Raw genomic sequence first — 20,716 nt, 5'->3', positions numbered from 1 at the left:
ATTGAAATGAACTTGAGAGGAAAGTATTGATCCCGTTTCTGCACGGCAATGACACAACCGGGCTTCTTTAGAGGTGACTCCATCCAGACCCTCTTGTGTTATGCAGGTGACGTAGACAAGTCGCAGAGGATTCGACTGGTGTCAAGGAGCTATTTAAAATTAGAGCATGGCGGCGCAATTGATTTTGTTTATATTTAATGTGATTAAACACAGTGGAGAACATTTGCTGTTGCTGGAATCCCAATCACGGCTTTCACTGACGCACAGATGCACCGCAGGTTAGAGAAATGTCCTCAAGATAATATATGCCATTTGGCGATTGAATTTAACCAAAGTGTCTTACCAAGATTGAAGACATTTTAATAATGGGTTTTGCCGTGAGACCAACTGGGATATTGTTAGTGCCATGAGGCAAAACAGCTTCAAAGCAAGTAAACAGCTTTAAAGTTATAAAAACTGATTTTTCTTAAAAATCCTAGTATTGTCAAATATTTCAGGCACCCTTAAGTAATGTAAGGACTCCTCATATGTAATATAACTATAGTACATGAACCCACAGTCCAAACGGCTGCAATGCGAGGGCAAACAGTGTTCAGGAGGAAGGGACATTTAAATATTGTCACAAAAATAAGCAAATAAGCATCATTTTACTCAACACCTTTGGACAAACTCTTCCTGCTGCTTACTCTGTGTTATCAGATTATAACATGCCTATAATTCATGATGAAGTTGGAATTGCCTGCATGGATATTTGATGAAGCATTGTCACAGAAAAACTATACCAGAGATCCCACAATTATTTCGTCCTCGTGTGATTCCAGCTCTCTGAATCAAGATATCTGAGTCCGTATATACGAGTCCCTGATTAACACCACTGCTCGTGTAGTTTTGTTTTAACTGTCCCCAGTTAAATGAGGAATTAAGAGGCAAGAGATAGAGGCTAATAGCATTTATTAACCCAGCGTGAAGCGGGCAGCGGGGCGACGCTGCTCCTCCCCAGCTCTGTGTAGTCCTGGTGGCTCGGGGAGCGTTGCCCAGAGAGGGGAGTGGAACATAATAAAAAGCAACCATTGCACCCAGCTGATTAATGCAGCCCTGTGGCTATAGTAATTATCCCTCTCCACACTCCTCCAGCACACGAGCCAAACAAGTGTGTGGCAGCGACAGGGACATGTGCAAATGATGGATCTGTGGGATTCAGATTCTGTGTTTGTTGGATAAAGACACATATTTGTTTGTTCGGTCGAATCTGGAGAGTTTAAGCTTTTACACCTTTTTTAGAAGTTTAATCTCTACAGTATTTTGGCCCGGACTTCAACATCTGTGTAGAGTATGTTTGCTTTTTTAGTGAGGGCTCAAACATGTATTAGTAAATGAAAATATCATTTGTTTCTGTTTAAGTTAGAACACTTGTTCCCAATATGTTCATAAACAAACATAAAACATGAACAGCATATTAAAAACCGTATGAGTGAACCACAGAAAATAAGGTACATAAATATAGCAAAACAGTTTCATAGGTACAATTTCCTAAATGATGTCACCATGACCCCTGATAATACCTCTTGGTTTTGCTCAGATTTATATGCTATATTGCTACAATATACAATATATTGTACAATTCTTCCAAAAAACACAGAAACATTAACAGACTCTTAATACATATTAATATATATATTTGACCATGTTTCTACAATATATATTATTTCCAATGAAGCTGTGCACCTCATTTACTCAAATAGTGAATAAAGAAATAAATATAAGTGTCCAGAGCTAGTTTCTGGGCTTTCAGATTTAGACAAAATTAATATACATTTCGAAACATATCTGTTAATCTTTTTATTTTTCTCATTCTTTTAAGCGGAGCAGAAAACGTATAGTTTAAAACCAACAACTAATTATATTAAAATGATTCTAAATAAAACAACACTGACTAAGTAGAGTTTGAAGAATATGACATCTGGGGGTAGATTTCCCATTTCATTGATTTTTTTATTAGAATTTTTTTTTTTGACTGTCGTAATTTTATTAAAGCATTGTGAGGTCATGTGATCACTTACTTAAAACTACTTTTCTTTATTTGTTCTGTTGTAGTGTAGATGACACACACCTTTTGTCATGAGATTGTCCACAGTTAGGACGGGGTACACGGTGCTTCCTGCTGAGCGCTCGGCCGCACATACTGTACAGTGTCTGTTCGGAGAGGTCAGGAGGTCAAACATAAAAGACTAGTTTGCTCATGAATCAGGAATTTAATTACATGCTGCCCGTGTGACAGAGATATTGTCCCTCAACTCACCACAATATGTAATTACTATTTATTGACAGGTAATGATTGGTTCTTCTTCACTTTTTAAAAACAAGCTGCAGATCGCACCCAGACGGTTACATCTCAGCGTCTCTGATCTGCTTCTAGGATTGTTTTGTTGAGATTTAATGGGTTTTGTTCATAAATGCACACATTTTCAATTGTTCCAGCCTAATTTGAACTTAATAATTTAGCCATATTTCAGCATTACGAGGCACTGGAGGTGAGGAATAAATCACTGTTAATGAAAAACGGCAGATAAGCGCTAAACTTAGATAAACCGCTTCCTCAAAATGCACATTATTTCAGATCCCAGACTGGCTCTGATCTGCTTAAAGACACACACTCTTGGTCTCTGGAAGAAGCGGAAAATCTGTTTTGCTTAAATACAGACCTAATGATTGGATTACTGTTTCTTCGTTTGGCGATGGCGTGATAGTGGGATTACAGAATGAGCGCTCAATAGATTTCCTGTCAGATGCCATGAAGCCCGGTGTCCCCTCGCTGTGTAAGCTGGCGGAGAGGGAGGGAGGCAGATGAGCCTTGGACTGACAATATGGCCCACCTCAGAGAACTGGCAACACAAGAATGGAGCTGCAAAAATACATGCAGCGAATGTTTTAATTAATAGATTAAAAAAGCGCAATATTCCTTCGATAGAATGTGCATGAATAACCAAATACGCAGTTTAGCGCTATATAAAAATGTCATATAGCTGATATATTTCCATATGAACTCTTATTTAAATCTGTGTATCGACATTTCCTCATTTATTGTTTTTATTAAATCAACTTCCCCAGTATTCAAACCTTAATGTGAAATCATACATGTCAACTAAACATTAGTGTCTTTCCCTTTCCATCCTCCCTCTCGGCCTCATTAAAAACATAAACATATCTCCTCTATTGATTATGTCTGGATGTCTTAATCAGATCAGTGGGAAATCCAGGTTTTCCTCCGTAGGAAAGTACATTAAATGCCAAAATATTGATCAAAAAAGTAATTGAGAATGCACAACTCCTTTTATCAAAGCAATCAGCCTTTGCTCCTGTGACTTTGATATGGACTGACATGAAAAGAAAAACGTTCAAAATTATAATTCCTTTTTATTTAAAAGACTGTTGGGAAACAGAGTCTGTCCCGGGGCTTCTGGCGACACAGCAACGCTGTGATCAATAAGAGCATGTGATGGGTTTTGTATCGATCAGGAAAATGTGGGTTGATGAAGTGGGTTGGAGGGGAAGAAGGGGGAGGGGGCTTTGGGTTTCCTCTGATGGTTGCCACATTACACAGACGTGGTAAAGATCCACTCAAAGTTGTCTGTCGTCGTCATCGTTATTATCATTCCTGCCGAGGTCATTATCACTCTCAGTTTCTTACATCCTGCCTCTTTCAGGAGTGGCAGACCCCCTCTCACCACAGTGTGTGATTGGTGAAATGCTGTGGGAAGCAGCTGCCATTACTTCAAAGGGGGGCCAGGCTGTGGAGAGCCAGATCCACGGTGGAGAGGATGAAAGGGTAAAGGGAACAGTTTAGCTCCGTAAGCTGGCACTGAGCCTTTCTAAAGCACAGTAAACAGACCTGTTCAAACCTTCTTCAGTGAACATGCTGCTACTTCTGCTGCTTGTCAATTACTGCTGTCCACTTCACTTTACTTCAGAAGCACCAACATCAAAGCACAGCTCATACAAACCTCTCTGTATCTATATATATTCACATCCACTGTTTATCTATATCTATCAGGGGGGGCTATGCTTGTGTTTTGCAGGGCTCCCTTGTGAATGACTGGACACCTACTGGCCACTCTTTAGCCCCTCCCGTCTCAGTAATCTCTCCTCCTCATTGGATGCTCTCAGGACAGCCCTCCCAAAAGAGACCAATGGCAGCTGCTCCATATGCTGTGACCACTCCCCCCTGCTCTTAAAGAGCCCCCATGACTTCAATGGAGACTCAATCCCCTCACTGACTTCCTCAGCCTGAGTCGCTCTCTCCACTGCTGCTCTCCATCCATCTGTGTCTGCCTTTTATTCTCTCTTTCTCTCTCCATCACTCCCCTGGTCTTCCTTCTTTCTTCTCTTCTCTACACTTCTTTCATCTCTTCCTCAGTGTTTTCCTCCTCTCTATAACCCTCTCTACTCACGTACTCCTGAGTGCAGCACCTGTGCAGACTGGAGTTTGTCGGGCCGAAGCAGAAGGCTTTTTTTTGTATTTGTGTGAGTCGAAGAGGGGAGGGAGGGGAGACAACACCCAGGAACACCTGACCAACATTTCATCAAGATATGTGGAGACTTAGGAACTGATCTCCTCCTCCAGCTTTTCTTTAGGTGTGTGTTTATCTGTTTTTTAATTGCAACACCTGGAATGCTTAACCTGGACTGATGGATGTTTCTGAACTGTGCATCCCTGACGCTCTCTGCTACCACAACCAGTAGGTGCATCTTTTTATCCCACTTCCTATCCCCTGTTTCATCTCTATTGTTGTTTCCATTTCACAGGACAGAATTTAATTCACTTCTTACTCTCTATTTGTATCAAAAAGGAGAGAAAGATATCAGGATAACATGGGTGTAAATCATTAGTGAAACTGATAAAGTAAACTATTTAAAAACCAGAGTTCTGTATTGTCTCAGCGCCTCATGTACGGGACAGCAGAGCTCAGAGTCAGTGAGGCAGCGGTATTGAAGCCCGCGGGGAGTCCGGCTCGGACCCCTGCCCTACAGCTGTCCAGCTCTGCATCAGGATCCAGGGTTTAACCTCAGCTGCAGGGGAGAGCCAGAGGCTGATTAATGCGGGCGATATCCAGGCGATATCCTCTGGAAGCAGCCGGTGTGCCAGGGAAAGAAAACTGTGACTGTACTGTCGCCCAGTCTGAGAGAGAGAGAGTGTTCCTGAGAGACAGATAAGAGTGTATCTGTTGAGGCTAAAAGACAGCGTGGATCACTTTTCTGTTTGTGTTTTACTTAATTTTACTATTTACATGTATGATGAATTCATAAGAGGAATTTCCTTTTATGTAAATACAATGTTTGTAACTATATCTAAATATCAGTTCTCAGTTTAACTCAAAGCTCAAATGGAGCCCCAGCTCTCTGTCGTTGCTGAACTCTTCATGCCTGGAAAGACGCTCTTCTTTCGAGCAAATCTGACCTGATGGTGAGCCCCTTTACCCGGATCCTCTTAATGTTAAGCTGTACTGTAGATGGGATGGGGGGGTTTATCCTGCTTAGCACTTTGTACAGGACTGTGATTAGGATTATTTCAAACTCCTCACAAGGCTTTCTACGAATGAAAAAATCGAAGAGAATTCTGTAGTGTTAAACCAACACCTTTAAAAGTGAAATAACATCAGCCTGTAATTGTTGAACAGTGTAAATTATTTTTTAAAGTTTTGCATTCAAATGTAAGTCATTTTGCACACGAAATGGAAAGTAATAAAGTTAAGGATTGACAATTCAAAGTCTTCAACAGTGAAGATGTTTTGCAGTATACAAAATGTAAAGTGAATTATAGGAAGAACATAAGTTTAATTTATTAATACAATCAAATTCATTTCACTAATTTTTCTGTGGACATACCGAGTGTAATGTTTAACCCCAAATGAGTTTGTCAGATGTTTTGTTATCTCAACTAGTAACAGACGTAGGTTTCATTTATTTTAATGTGTTTAAATATATTAGTTTTGTTTTTAAAGCCTTTGACATTCGCTATTGTAATTCCTTTGCATATTGCAGTAGGTTGGGAAAAGAAACACTACCCTTGAGCTTTATCACGTTTTCAGAATCTGTAAATTGCATTTATTTCACAGCCATTCAAAAAACACATAAAAATTGAAATTTGAATTGTAATATGTGTGTGTGTGTGTGTGTGTGTGTGTGTGTGTGTGTGTGTGTGTGTGTGTGTGTGTGTGTGTGTGTGTGTGTGTGTGGGTGTGGTGTGTGTGTTGTAGGAATGTATGTCTCTGTGCATCTACACGTATTCATTTTTGTCTGATTATGTGAATATTTTAAAGCTTTCAGATTTCCTCCTCTGAAAACTGCAGGATCGTTTGTTCACAATTTATTAATCAGTCACGAATACTGACATTCTACAAACTCTGCTCTCTATGAAAACTGAAATTCTCCTGCAACTAATGCATTTTCTAGATATTCTAAAAGTTAGATTACTTCTATGTTGCCATGTTGGTTAGATTATTTTGAAAAGTAAAACATATTAAAGCATTTAAATAAAAGAGCATTTCTATAAACTGAAGGAATCATCCCTATTCAAGTAGCAGACTGAATAAAGTTCAATATGTGATATAAAGTACAGATTCTAAACATGTCTCTACCTAAGTATTGATAACCTTACTGTCCAACTTTCAGACTAATTGTCGCTCAGTTATTTGCAGTAAATCTGCGTTTGGTGTGACATAAAGCTGTGCTTAGTAAGGTCTGTCTTCAGGCAATGCTATTAATAATTTGGCCTGATGACCGAGCTCCTGGCCAGAGGTGAGAGGCCCAACGTCTGTTGAGTCTAACTCTCACGACACGTCTCTGCAAACAGGCTCCAACTAACTAACCAACTAACTTATCAGGCATCTCACATTAATATTTTATAAGCGTAAATATAAGCGGCCATATATCTGTATTAATTGTTTTCACCGTTTTCAAGGATTACATTATAATAAAAAATGCAAAAAAATATTTCACAAACTAAATATATTGTTAAGAAGACCATATTGTTATTTCTTGAAAAATAATTGCAAATTTGTATGTAACTAAAATCTAAATAACATTTAGCTTCACAGTCAATTACTAAGGTCCACAAAACTGATTGACATGATTTGGGGATTTGGTGAGAGAAAACATTATTAATTTGATATAATAAATAGCTGTATTAATGGCACATATGCCTATTCATAAACACATGATATAATGTTTAATATTTAATATGAAACACATTATTTTACTATTATTTAACACATTTCTGATTGTAAAAGGTAAACCTCTGTGATTAGCTGTGGTTTGAGTAGGATTAACCGTGGCATTGTTCACACTCAAAGTGTTTCTCTTCAGTTTGCTCTAATAAATCAAATCCATTTCTCCCTCTCGTTCCACCTGCTGTCCGCATAGTTGCCCTTCAGAAGCAAACCAACAGGAATGCATAAGCACAAGCGGTCATATGTATGCACGCGCACACAAACACACACACACACACACACACACAGCAGGACACAATCATAGCGACACACACACATACGGATGAGACCAAAGAATCACACACTGACCTGGGATCTAATTTTAGCGGTGCCATATTGAAAACACCTGACTGTGTCTGTTAAGAGGAACACATCTTATCCTGCGTTGCATCTGGATTTATTACACTAGTTATGCACATGGTCATGTTGCGTTTATAATTTAACGGTTGCATCAATCAGTGTCATTAATATCAACAACAAAAAAAGATTAAAAGTCCATAGGCCAATGATTTGTCTTTTCAAAACTTGACAACACAATTTCTTCTTTATAAAGAAGAGATAACATGTTAAATATTATGATATGTAATATTTAACAGACTTTATGTATCTATGCGTCATATTAAACATTAAAAAAAGAACATAAATAAAAGAGAAATGTTTGTCCTTATTAAATTAAGGCAGAATATTTAGATCCTTAGCAGTTTAAGTACATTTTCTGAATATGATTTCGGACATGTAGTGTACTATTTCTTATTGTGTTGCGCCAAGGTTGAGAGTTTTAACTGGGAAATTGTATTAAAAGCATTTAAGTATACATCAGAAATAGTCAACAACAACAAAATATGAATTAATACTTATGTAACTTGTGAGGGCCAGTGTATTACTCTGTTGGCTATTCCCTGCACTTGTTCTGCAACACATGGAAACAGCCGTCACTGGACTTTGAGTAAGACGTCCAAGGTTATTTTTCAGTACCAACATTAAAACCTCTCTTTGGCTTTTACTGGTGAATGGAGGGAGCAGGTGGGGCTGTGTTGTGTGTGAGTAAAAATGCTTTGCCCCTCCAAATATTATTTACCACGATCTTTGAGTTTCCATGAAGAAGTCCAGGAGAAATGACCAGAGATAAAAACAATACAAAAGTGTTTTAGCCGGGCGTGTGTATTAATGGCTGCTGCATACGATCCCAGCTCTGTGTGACTGCATGACAGGAGAAATAACTTCATTACATGTCATGACCCCCCTCTTGATATAGATATATCCTTTAGGCAGCCTGTCAAGGACTCTGAATACATCAGGATGTAGATGGCCCTTTTTTTTTGCAGCCGCTATTCAATCAAAACATGAAAGTGGCTCTCGTGTCCTCAGGCTAAAGGCAAGCAGCAGCAGAGAGGACTTCTTAGAGTGAGTTTGTTTTATTGATGAAATGAAATTAACACACACACACACACACCCAGAAGAAGAAGCAGTGCGTCTAATCATGGAGTGTGGGTCAGCCGGCATGTTTAATTTAATGGGCCTCATTGTAGCTTCACGAGGTCTCACATTGTGAACTTAATTCCTCTTCACCACGTTAATTTGCATTGTGTCAATTGACCGGAGCGCTTACTGTATCAGCTTGAGTCTCACTTGAAATTCAGCCCGTGCTCTAATACCATTAGGCAAATGCAAAGTTGTGTCATTTACACATTTGGAAAAAAAAAGAGAGGGGGAGAGAGAGAGAGAGAAAAGCCAATCTGCGCCGGACAAGACTCGCTTGTGATTATCAGTGGATGTTATTACTGTGGAGAAGCAGACGTTTGAAGGTTATGTTTCTGGGCAGTAATTGAAATGCAAAATAACATTAGGATCGATGGCCATCTCTGTTTATTTATGAAATCAATATCGTAACTGTCCCTCATGAGTCCCCCTCTGATTCTCAATGACGGCTTAAGTCTCTGCTCGTTTATTCTTTCTCCCCCACAACCTCCTTCTTCTGTCTCTTTTTAAAAGGCAGTTAGGGGTGTGTTTGACTTTGCAGGGAGAGCAATTTCCTGGAGGTGGTGGACGTGTATGTAGATGGGGGTTGATACTCCAGGTAAGGAGACATCATCCATGTGGGAAATCTATGCAATCTCTCTTCGTGGCAGTGACATTGAAGAGGCCATATGCTGAAAGTTCTGTGTACGAGTGTGAGTGAGTGTGTGTCTGAGTGTGTGTGTGTGTGTGTGTGTGTGTGTGTGTGTGTGTGTGTGTGTGTGTGTGTGTGTGTGTGTGTGTGTGTGTGTGTGTGTGACAGAGAGAGAGAAACAAAGCATATCTGCCATGCAGTGCAAACATCGTAACTAAAGATTTTTTAGATTGAAGTAAAAATGGTCTAATACAATTTTCAAACATTTTATTAAGAGCGATGAAATTTAGTTTCCAAACTCGCAACACAAATCTGTTGTAAATAAATCCACTTTCTTTTTCTCTTTCTGCCAGTGGTCTTTGTCAGCCATGGTGCTTGATCAGATAGCTAAGCAAGTGCGTAAACAATTGTTACCTCAAAATCTTTCGCAACAAACTCATTTTAGCATTAAATTAGAGCTGACGCTATGTTCGTCAATAATATATTTAAAGCAATGATGTCTGGCATTCACTGGTTCTGGATTCTCAATTTGTGTTATATCTTCCTAATTTTCTATAATAATAAATGTGTTATATTTGAGTTTCAGACAAAACAAGCCTTATTAAAACAAACCCATTGTCTTTGAGAACTTGTGACATTTTATTATTTCTGTCAAAATAATTGTAATTATTATTCAGTGATGAGTGGTATTTGATTTACCCGCCTTGAATGCATATTAAAACATAATATACATTCAGCCTTACAAAATAATTAAGCATAAATAAACTACAATATATGCTAAAGACACAACCGTTCACAAAGGGGTGAGATATTAAGACAAATAAAAAAAGGAGAATGTATGGACGCAACAAATCAAACGTGCACAGCTTGCAGATTTTAATAAACATGGCTGTTGGGGGTGTAACAACTAACCCTAAAGTAATGCTTTAAAAATATATCTTGACAAATGTCTTTGCTCTATAAACTGACATTATTTGCAGTGGCGCATAAATGCATTTACATTTTAGAGCACACAAATTTTTTGATGACCTTCATTTGTGCCAGCGCTATCACGCACATGTTGTTGTTACTACTTAACACTTGGGCGACACGCTACCCCATTTTCCCGCTCCCATGACCATTCATTTCCCAGACATCCCGGCTGCGGACTAACAGTGTAATCTATGTGTCAGGCAGGAAGGGGCACTCAGTTTAAAGCTGATAGAGTTTGCCCCAAACAAGGACAGCCTATCATAGAAAGATTAATGAACTAATTTCATGCATGGCTCCTTGCCTCTGTCCTTCTGCGCTTCCGTGTTCGACTGTGTGTTCAGCACCGTGATTTACGCTGTATTCGCTGCTACAAGCTTAACCCCAAGCTTAACAATAATATTTCCCCTCTGTGGGAAAATACATAGTAAAATATGGAGAGTCACAGTTTTAACCCTTCACTAGTCCAGCCAAGGATAGCATGAGGTCATTGTGGAGAATTGCTCTGAATATCATTTTTCTTTGACTGCCTGTAAAATTTAATCGCGCAGAAATTCAGTAGGCTGGAAAAAATATTTCATGGTTTAAAGAAGAGGTGGATGGATTTATGTAGGGAAGAAGGGGATCTGTAATACTGCCAGCACAAAGAGGCATGCCAAAATACACAAACACATTATGATAACATTGAGATTTTAAACTGCTCTGATGGGACATTTTCACACCCACACTTTGATTCTCAAATAAAATGTATAAAAACAACTGGGCACTGATTTGTGCGTGTTCAGACAGAGTCTCAGTCATATTAAACACTATGGACAGCTTTCTAGTTTTTACAGTCGTGTCCAGACGTTTTTACTTTCAGTGTGGTGGACAGACAGAACCTGTGTCTGGCGGCCATTGTGGGTCCGTCTGGGCCTCTAACAGCAGAGCAGAGGAGGCAGGTGACCTTCACGTCTGTCTGATGGGTCCTGCTTGTCTGCTCAGTTTGTACAATTTTTCTGCGCGGCGGAGCAAACACTACCCCATCAGATATTAGGTGCAATGCGTGTTTGGGTGAGAGTGTGTGTGTGAGTTGCCAAGAGAGCGGGGCGGGTTGAGGAGAGCCAGGCTGCGCTTAGGAAACTGTCTCGCTTTATAATAAGAGGAAAAAAAACAAATTATGAAACTATGAAGCTATTTCTGTCTGCACGGATTGGTGGTTTGTGCCATTATTTCATTTCGACAGATTTGAAAGGACCCATTAGAAATTTCCATTAAACCTAACAAAAAAACATCTCCCCAGCGTTACTGTGTGCTAAGTGGGGAATGAACTACTTTTTACATATGCCACAATGTACTATTCCATAGGGAATCCCCCTATCGGGCTGCGATGATGTATTAACTGTTACCATGCCGCGCTCTCCAATTCCCTCAGATGGGAGAATATATACCTTCCAATTGACTATAGGTGCATGCTGATTGCTTACAAGATTTAACGGTAGCCCTGTGAATCTTTTATAAACCGCAATAGCCTCAGAATGAAGACTAACATAATATTGTATCGCTCCATCTCGCACTATGTTAACAGTCCTGACTGATTAAAAATGCATAAGGAATGTCTGGGACCCGTAAGAGGAGGGTTTATTTTTTCATGCCTCATCTGGAACAGGAAGGAAGCAGAGGATCGATAGATCTGATCTGGGCCCAGGGGTGGAGGCTATCTCCTCCTCCTCCCTCCAGCCGCTACCCGCTCGCAGTTAAAAGAGAGGTTTCATGTTGTCGGGGCCTGATGACTTCATGGCTTTTTATAAACACTTGTGCAAAGAGTCAACAATTGGGAAAATGCACTCCATACAAAGACACATTTGCCGCCCTGGCAGCACAAAGGCAACAACTTCAGAGGAATCTGGTGAGCATTAGCTTCCTGTTAGTTTCAGACATTCTTAACATGGCTTTTCAATGTTTTCACCCAATGTTTACAACTCTCAAGCATGTAGGGCTCAAGTTGTGTGAAGTCAGCAGCAACTCTGACGGACAGAGCCAGCTGTTCTTAAACACATCCAGGCCTCATGTCACGCTTTGTTTAAGAGGTCGAGGCTACTGTAGTAGCAATGGTGCTTAAAGTACAAACACATAGGCTACAGAGGCTATACCGCCTTGAAGAAAAATTATAGTCTGACAAAAACAACAGTAGCAATTTCTGTTATTCATTGTGTCCTGAGCCCTGCCCGCATGTTTATAAGACAACATTTGTCAGATAGTACCTTATTTCTTACACAAGTTTACATGGAAACTAGGAGCGCAGACCTCTGCCAACGCCATGTCCTATCCTTCAATGTTAATCAAAGTAAAGAATCATTTTTGTATCCGACCCGTGATTTCAGATTCTCCTCAAAAGCTTTTATTTTAAAGCTCATATTAAACAAAAATCTGGCGAGTAGTTTTTCCGTAATCTTGCTTACAATCAAACCAAACTGAAAACCAAAACCCTTTTTCTGAGGTTACTAAACTATTTCAGTTCTACAAATAAAATCGGCAATGAAAAAATACACCTCAAGTTTCAGAGCAATACATGCAGCATTGCAAAATGCCTGCAGGATCCTTTTGTTTTTGATAATATTTGGTAATTATCAGGCAACAGTTGCTCTTTGTCTGTGATTTGTACAGAAGTATATACGTAAAATGTTCTACTAACTGCCTTTTCCCAAATGTTATAATGAAATGTGGGATCGGGGAACTCAATCCCAGGTCAGAGCCTCTCCAACCTCTCACTTAAGTCCACCGTAACCCGGCACCGTCCTTTGGCAAACTAACCGGGACTATTGATTGGGTCATATATTACCCATGATCCTCCATATGCTGAGTGTAACACCTCTCTCTGTCCATTAACAGCCTTCTGAAGTTTCATTCATTCATTTGCTTCTGGCAGCCGACCAATTGTGGGCATTGTTTTCAAGATGTATTGGGCATCTGTTGACATGGTCATTAGTTACCATTTTGCCTGAGAGAAATAAGCTGCTGTAGTATATCACTTGGCATTCCAACACATAAATGGTTGTGTCTGTAACACAATCTATCAAACTCAGACAGACCGGCGTGCTCCATCACAGCTGACGAATCTCTCAGTGAATGATCAGGTGATGATGGAAGAAGGCGACTTGTTAGTGGTGATAATGTACATTTACTTTAATATAAGATTCATTGTGGCTCAAGAAAATCTGTGCTTATTCATGTGGAGTAAACAGGCTCCATCTCCATATCACTGATGTTGGTTAACTTAATTAAAACATAATGGGATAATACAGAATTTGATATTTCAAATAATGTTTGATATCATCCAATAACTGTTTGGCCAATTCCTGAATTTGCATCCCAGTTTTGACAAAATTATCTGTTGATTTAGTTACCAAAACTGACCACAGCTATCGTCTTGTGTGTTTCATCCAGGTTGTTGAACAGAATGCCCTCTGAGGACAGACACCTATCATCCAGCTGTGGGTCTTACGTCAAAACCGAGCCATCAAGTCCTTCCTCCTCGCTCGTAGACACCGGCAGTCACCACAGTCCCAGCGGAAACTCAGACGCCAGTGGCGGCTACATAAACGGCAGACACACGCACGCCCTCGACTCTCCGCCAATGTTCAACCCAGGCATGTTGGGAGGTGGCGCCGCCTGCCTACGCCGCTACGAGGAGTGCGCCGGCGTGGTGGACGACTCGCCGATCAAGTGCGAGTACATGCTCAATACCATCCCTAAGAGGCTGTGCCTGGTGTGTGGTGACATTGGCTCGGGGTACCACTACGGGGTGGCCTCCTGTGAGGCCTGCAAAGCCTTCTTCAAAAGGACGATACAAGGTATTTCCCACTTCTTCTTCTACTGGCTGACCTGGGCTCTTTAATGTCTGTACGCTCCCAGTTTAACCTTAGAATAAGCAGTTTTCTGTAATTTCCCAGGTGGTTGAATATTCTGCAAGAAAGTGTTTGCCTTTCAACCCAGGTGTACTATAACACCTGTGTGCTATTTTTCACAATAGTTCTACATATTAGCTTTATCACAACAGTTGGGATTCAGCAGAGAACATATTGACCCGATGAATCTATTGTTATGTGTTCCTCTCAGTGCTGCTATCCAACCGTCTGCTCTTATGGGACTAATATGATGTAGTGATTATGAGAGCCTGCAGCAGACATTAGGCCCAGACTGTAAATCTGCTCGGGGTTGTGATGTTTTGATGCGTTTGCATGTGAAACGTACGTCTGGCATAGACTCTGCCATGTGTGGGAGCTGATCCAGAATAATCATTTGGACAGAGATAATATTTTGCAAACTGAGAGGCAGATTTAGATTTGAGTTTTATCTGCAGGATTTGTTGTCTATTGACATCGAGCTGGACAGGAGGCTATTGAGGCTACATCAAGAGGTCAAGTTATTCTTTTCAAACCCTTCTAAATTACTTAAGCAAAGGGAAAAAAATTGTTTGCTTCCCTTTTCAATTTTATTTGTGATTTGCAACAATCTTTATAGTGAATTTCTGCCGACCCAAGGAAAGCAATGTACAGTAGCATAGCTTGTTACTTTACTCTCTGTGATAACTTTTCGTGTCACACTTGTCCTTCAGATATCTTCCTGTTTCTTCTATTACGCTAAACGACTGACTGTTAAAAAGGCCAAATCTGAAACTAAATGGTTTGTATTTTTGCGGAAAAATATAAAAATGCTGGTGATAAGACGTGTTGTAAGATGTGTGACCAGTCGAACTGATTAGGAATCACTTAGAAAAGTGGAGGCGACAAAAAAACGCTTTTTATTATATGTTTATAAAGGGTTGACAAACAGACTTTTATAAAACATATTGGTGGGACAAACTCATATGAATATTTAAAAAGACAGATAAAACACATATATTGTTCTGACCCTAACTCTGGCAGTTTAGCCTTAACTGGTTGAATGTGTCTGATCAGCAACACAGTGGAGGACTGTAGATAGTGTGTGTGCGTGCCTTTGTGACTTCTTGCAACGATCCCCCCCCTCTTCTTCTTCTTCGCGCTCTCCTTCATGGAGGACAGGCCCATAATGAACCTAATCTGTCCGTCCTTCGTCCTGAGCCGCGGGAGTTTCAGTCAATAACAATCAGTGTTGGGTGACTGTAATTAAGAGCCAGGCATTTCATTGGGAGAAAGTCGAGGAAAGTGGGTGGGGGGTGTGGATCTGTTCTTTGCCCCCGGGCCCCTCCAGCCCACACCCAAAGGGGAGGAGATGGGGGGGGGGCAATTAGAAGCGCAGGCACGTGTTATCGGGGGCAATAACAGAGGAAGGGGAGAGGGGAGAGAGACGCTGCCGAGAAGTCCTCCAAATAAAAGGCAGAGGGACAAGGGACAGGGGACGTGGTCATTCACTGAAAGCAGAAGCCTCTTTAATGGAATGGTAATCAGGATGGGGGGTCCCGGCCCCGGTAAAGGAGGAGGACAAGGAGAGGTCCAGCCTGAGTGGAGATGAGTGCGTGGATAATAGCATGGCATAATAATATATCAAAATTTAGAGGGAAAATAAGAGAGGTTAAGGAAGGATATTAGAGTGGCTGAAATGTCCTTTGAGAAATAAAGGTGGACACAAGACCTGATTAACTAAGAGGGTATGCCGACAGTGAGCTTTTAGAGGTAGGCAATTTGAGACTATTGTGGATACCTAATGCAAAGCCCCCCCCCTCTCATACACACATAATCATGAACACACACAGGTTATTTGTTGATCCATTTAGGTATAAAATGTTTCCTTTACTAATGGACACTACCTTTTTCTGTCCCATTGTGTAAAAATCTATATACTAGATGCATGTAACACTCAGTGGACATTAAGTAAACTTCTGTATATATTCAAGAAGGACTGATACTACTGTATACTTTTAAATTGTTAAATCAGCACTATTTAATAGTTCATTAACATTGAGGTTTCAGATATTGATCGATGGACATCACTTAGCACATAAAAGTCACGTTTTTTTTGCTAAAACCAAAGAAAATACATTAGTTACACCCTAATTATCTTTAAACTAACCCTATACAGTACTTACTCTACAGGGATTATCATAGTGCTGTTTTGCAGTACATGACATTCACTTATTTAGTATATGAGAAATACTAATTGTCTTTTACTGACATTTTTAGGCATACTTTTGATTGTAACTCATTTAAATGCTGTCACTCAAACCTGTTAAGAATTAGTCGTAGTACAACATTTAAAAGATATAATTTAAACCACAACTTTTAGTACTAAATTGTGAAGTATTCAAATTGTTGTATTCTCACCACACAAACAGTTTAATACGCCAATAAGCACACATGCTGTATAAATGTTTATAGTGTATAATTACACACAGCACTGCACTGTCCCCTCTCTATATCTATACTGTATTTTCCCTGTGCCTACGCCTCTCAGTCTAAAAGGCTTTACCCTGAACCAGCCTCTGCCAACGGGCTGGCACGCTGCCCCGGGCCCCTCACTGTGCATGTGACCCTGCTGGCACTCTTGATGCCAGGGATCCTGACAAATGTTGGCACCTTCTTCTTGACCAACCGGGGAGTGTGTGTGAGTCAGTGTTTGTGTGTGAGGGGCAGCTCTGGCAGACCTGCAGCAGATAACACCTGGTTTGCTGTTTTTAGGTACCATTAATACATCTCTGGGTTTAGGGGACATTGTTTAAACACTCAATCAAGGGATTTGGATACTTGGGAAAGAGGATTTGTCATTGGATTCTTGAGGTCACGTTCACTTTTTAGTTGGGTGCGTAATGATCCTGAAAAAAATGGTTAACCGGAACCTGGTGAGAAAAGCAGGCAGCGGTTACATGGCAGCAGGTTCAATATGTCTGCGTTTCTGCCTTTTTTTGGGCCTGAGTGATTAAATTGCATAGGAAATATTTCCATAGTGAGACAACAAACGTCGAGACAGACTTGAATAATACATTGAGCTTTGCTACAGGATATGGGAGCCTTAGATTGGCGAGTCTAACAGCATCTCTTTGCTGGAGAGCATTATGCAGAAGCTGCGTCCATCTCTTAGCCCTTGTGTTGTGGAGGGAGGGCAGCTTTCCCATCATCCTTTGGGTGAAGAGGGATGGGCTGCAAGGGGTCGTGGTGAGCGTTGCGGAGAGGACGCTCTGCCTTAATGAAGCTAATTTATCTGAGAATCAAAATGGGGGTGGGACTCCGGGGCGGGGAGGTGCTTTTTACATGTCCCATCAAAATGCCACTAAACCCTCCTCTCCCTCAGGAGTGTCACATGAGGTCACCTTGGGACAGGTGTGTGTGTGTGTGTGTGTGTGTGTGTGTGTGTGTGTGTGTGTGTGTGTGTGTGTGTGTGTGTGTGTGTGTGTGTGTGTGTGTGTGTGTGTGTGTGTGTGTGTTGGGTCTTGATTTTCTATGTAGTCATTCTAAAAATGTATCCTTACTGCTGATGTGCATGTGTTCTGCTCATATTATTAACTAAACGTTTTTTTGTATTTTCTTACAGGGAATATTGAGTACAGCTGTCCGGCCACCAACGAATGTGAGATCACCAAAAGGAGACGCAAGTCGTGCCAGGCCTGCCGCTTCATGAAATGTCTTAAAGTTGGCATGTTGAAAGAGGGTGAGTAAAGATATTATTACCTGGTCATTTTGTTTGTTTGTTTGTTTGTTTTCTTCACAAGAGATATGTGGCCAAAATCATTTGTTTAATAATGTGCATGCAGTAATGCACTCTGCAACCTAAAATGTCAAAACATTGAAAAAATCATCGAGTTCCAGCTTTAAAAAAAAAAGTGAATCATCTTCGCTTTTCTCTTTGTAATATTATATAATTTAAACAACAATTTTTAACAATTCACTGTGGGTATTAGGTATTTTTTACCATTTTGAGAATTGTTCAAATGAATGAATGAATAACTCAAATAATTGTAAGCCGCAGCCCTGTTGAGACTTAAGCCTTAAACACTTAATACAAAATAATAATGACTGAAAGTAGCACCTAAAAGGCAAAGAATATTGTTTTCAAGAAGACATTTTAATAACCAATCTTTAGATTTCTATGTTTTAATAATAATTCAGCTCCTTTTATGGAACAATAATAACATTTGTGAATTTGGAGAAAAAATACATTTAGATGCCGTGAAGGTTTCATGACCAAGCTTTATAGAAGTGTGTTTTGTGGCTTACTGTATAAAGAGTTTCTAAATAAATATTTGAACCTAAAAGCTAACAATCAAAGGCATATTGGTGGGTTGATTCTGTGGATTGGAATGACAGCTTTAGGACTAAATATCAACATTTTGGTCAGACCGTTGTCCCGTCCCAGTGAATCTGAAACCCCCCACAGTCTCACAGGGGTCTAAAATAAGAGTCAGTGATCAGATAAGAAAGATGGCTGCGGCCTCGGGGAGACACCAGTGACATCACCCACAACTCACCTCTCCTCACACCGCAGAGCCTGGCTGTGTTTAATTCCGACGGGTTGAGAAAGCTGCTGAGTTGGATGTTCTTACCGGGACTGAGAAGTGTAACAGTACTCTTGAAAAGCACAGGCTGTTCCCCAAAGACTTCCCTCTCCCCTGGGCTCTGGGTATCTCTCCGCCTCACCCTCTCTCTCCCTTTCTGTCTGTCTGCCTCCCTTCCCCTCTCTTGCCTGGCATATTGATCCACTAAATGCTTTCCGAACATCCCAGCTCACTTCCTGCATGTGTTGTTTCTCCTCCAGAGAGAGACCTTTGGGAGTACAGAGGGAAAATCTAGCCGATAGATTTTCTTTTTTTCTCCAAGAAGAGAGGTTTTTTAGTCTGTTTGTTTTTTGCAGAAGGGCTATTCTACACGGATGCATAGAGTCTAGCTGTAGTTTATTTTGAGAGTATTATAATACCTGGTGCTGAATTGAGACTTCCCGGTACACCTTTTTAGACAGAGTTTTATGGAGGTAATTCTTAAAAATGCAGACGAAAATGCGACCCCTTTTTATTTAGGATTTGTCTTCCAACAAATATGTTAAAAATAAGCTTTCACAGACGGTCAACAATTTTGTACAAATTAATTGTTTTGCTTTGTTACAAACACCAGAGACAGAATAGTCAGTTGTGCCCACATAATTACAAAACAAAAAATAAATTGTTGATCTTCAGATAGATTATTATTAAATGATCATAATATTGTAATCAGTTAAAATATATATTTCCATTCGCTGTGATGGATTGGTTCTGTGTTACAAGTCAATATAATGTTTTATAACCCCTTGTATTGCAGAAAAAGGTTGTTTGGTTTTTTAAATAAAATATTTTATTCACACTTTGTGATTATGGCAATTTTACTATAAAGCACTAATGCCGGTGTTTAGTACAAGCAAGGGAGAATTATAATGTATTTTTTCACTTCCCACAGACTCAGACTTTGTAAATCAATGCTGTAGATTCACCTAACCAGTACACAGTTAATAGTGCAATGAACTAATGATGGCGTAGTGTGTGTGTTTTTATTACCTAACATTACATCCCTCAACAACCATCATGAGACCACTTACTTAAAAGTTGTATCCGAGTTTAAACACAGATTAAAGCAGGTTAAGTTCTGGACTTTAGCCCACTGCCATCTGCAATTATAGTATAAGATAAATCCTAATATGAAATGGAGTGTTTAAAGAATGTGTTTATAGACTCATCTTAGGGACATAAGTCGTAAACGTCCTAAAATAAACCTGGGTAACACAGTCTTGCTGTGTTCTGCCAGCACCAAACACAGCTCCTGATAGAAGCCATCAGCAGTTAACATGGTAACACCAGATCGTATGTCAGGCTTTTGGTTCACTTCCACTAATACAGCTCTGATGTAGCTGTGGTTCTTCATCTCACAATGAAGGGTCAGCCATTGTATTGCCATAACAACGCTATTTTTACATGCGCCCACTCTTGATGTCTTCATCCCGGTACAAATATCTCACACCGAGGCTTTGACTCTCAGCCAGAATAAACAGCGTTGCTTCAGAAATAAAGCTGAAGCTATTAGCGCATGCTTAGAGGAAAAACGGTGGGGTATTGTCTGTGGCGATCCGAGCTAAGCCGTTGATGTGGACAGTCAGTGTGTGTGTGTGTGTGTGTGTGTGTGTGTGTGTGTGTGTGTGTGTGTGTGTGTGTGTGTGTGTGTGTGTGTGTGTGTGTGTGTGTGTGTGTGTGTGTGTGTGTGTGTGTGTGTGTGTGTGTGTGTGTGTGTGTGTGTGTGTGTGTGTAGTAGTAGTAGTAGTACGTACGTAGTAGTATATATATAGTAGTAGTAGTTGGTGTGTAGTGTAGTGTGTGTAGTGTGTGTAGTGTAGTGTGTAGTGTGTGTGTGTAGTGTGTAGTGTGTGTGTGTGTGTAGTAGTACGTAGTACGTGTAGT

General features: G+C 40.2%; 1 protein-coding gene across 1 annotated transcript in view; it reads left to right on the top strand.

The window, feature by feature from the left end:
• The first annotated feature begins 4,382 nt into the window (after positions 1 to 4,382).
• LOC104964431 (steroid hormone receptor ERR2-like) overlaps positions 4,383 to 20,716 on the top strand; it is a 33,836-nt gene continuing 17,502 nt past the window's right edge. The window contains exons 1-3 of the mRNA XM_010793213.1: positions 4,383 to 4,736; positions 13,771 to 14,177; positions 17,833 to 17,949. Coding sequence (XP_010791515.1) covers positions 4,687 to 4,736; positions 13,771 to 14,177; positions 17,833 to 17,949 — 574 coding nt within the window. The 5' untranslated portion in view covers positions 4,383 to 4,686. The remainder of the gene's footprint in view (positions 4,737 to 13,770; positions 14,178 to 17,832; positions 17,950 to 20,716) is intronic.

This window comes from Notothenia coriiceps, unplaced genomic scaffold, assembly GCF_000735185.1.
Source record: "Notothenia coriiceps isolate Sejong01 unplaced genomic scaffold, NC01 NC01_scaffold00037244, whole genome shotgun sequence".
Lineage (NCBI taxonomy): Eukaryota > Metazoa > Chordata > Actinopteri > Perciformes > Nototheniidae > Notothenia > Notothenia coriiceps.
The sequence above is the reverse complement of the archived record's forward strand: the minus strand, read 5'-3'. Positions and strand labels throughout refer to the sequence as shown.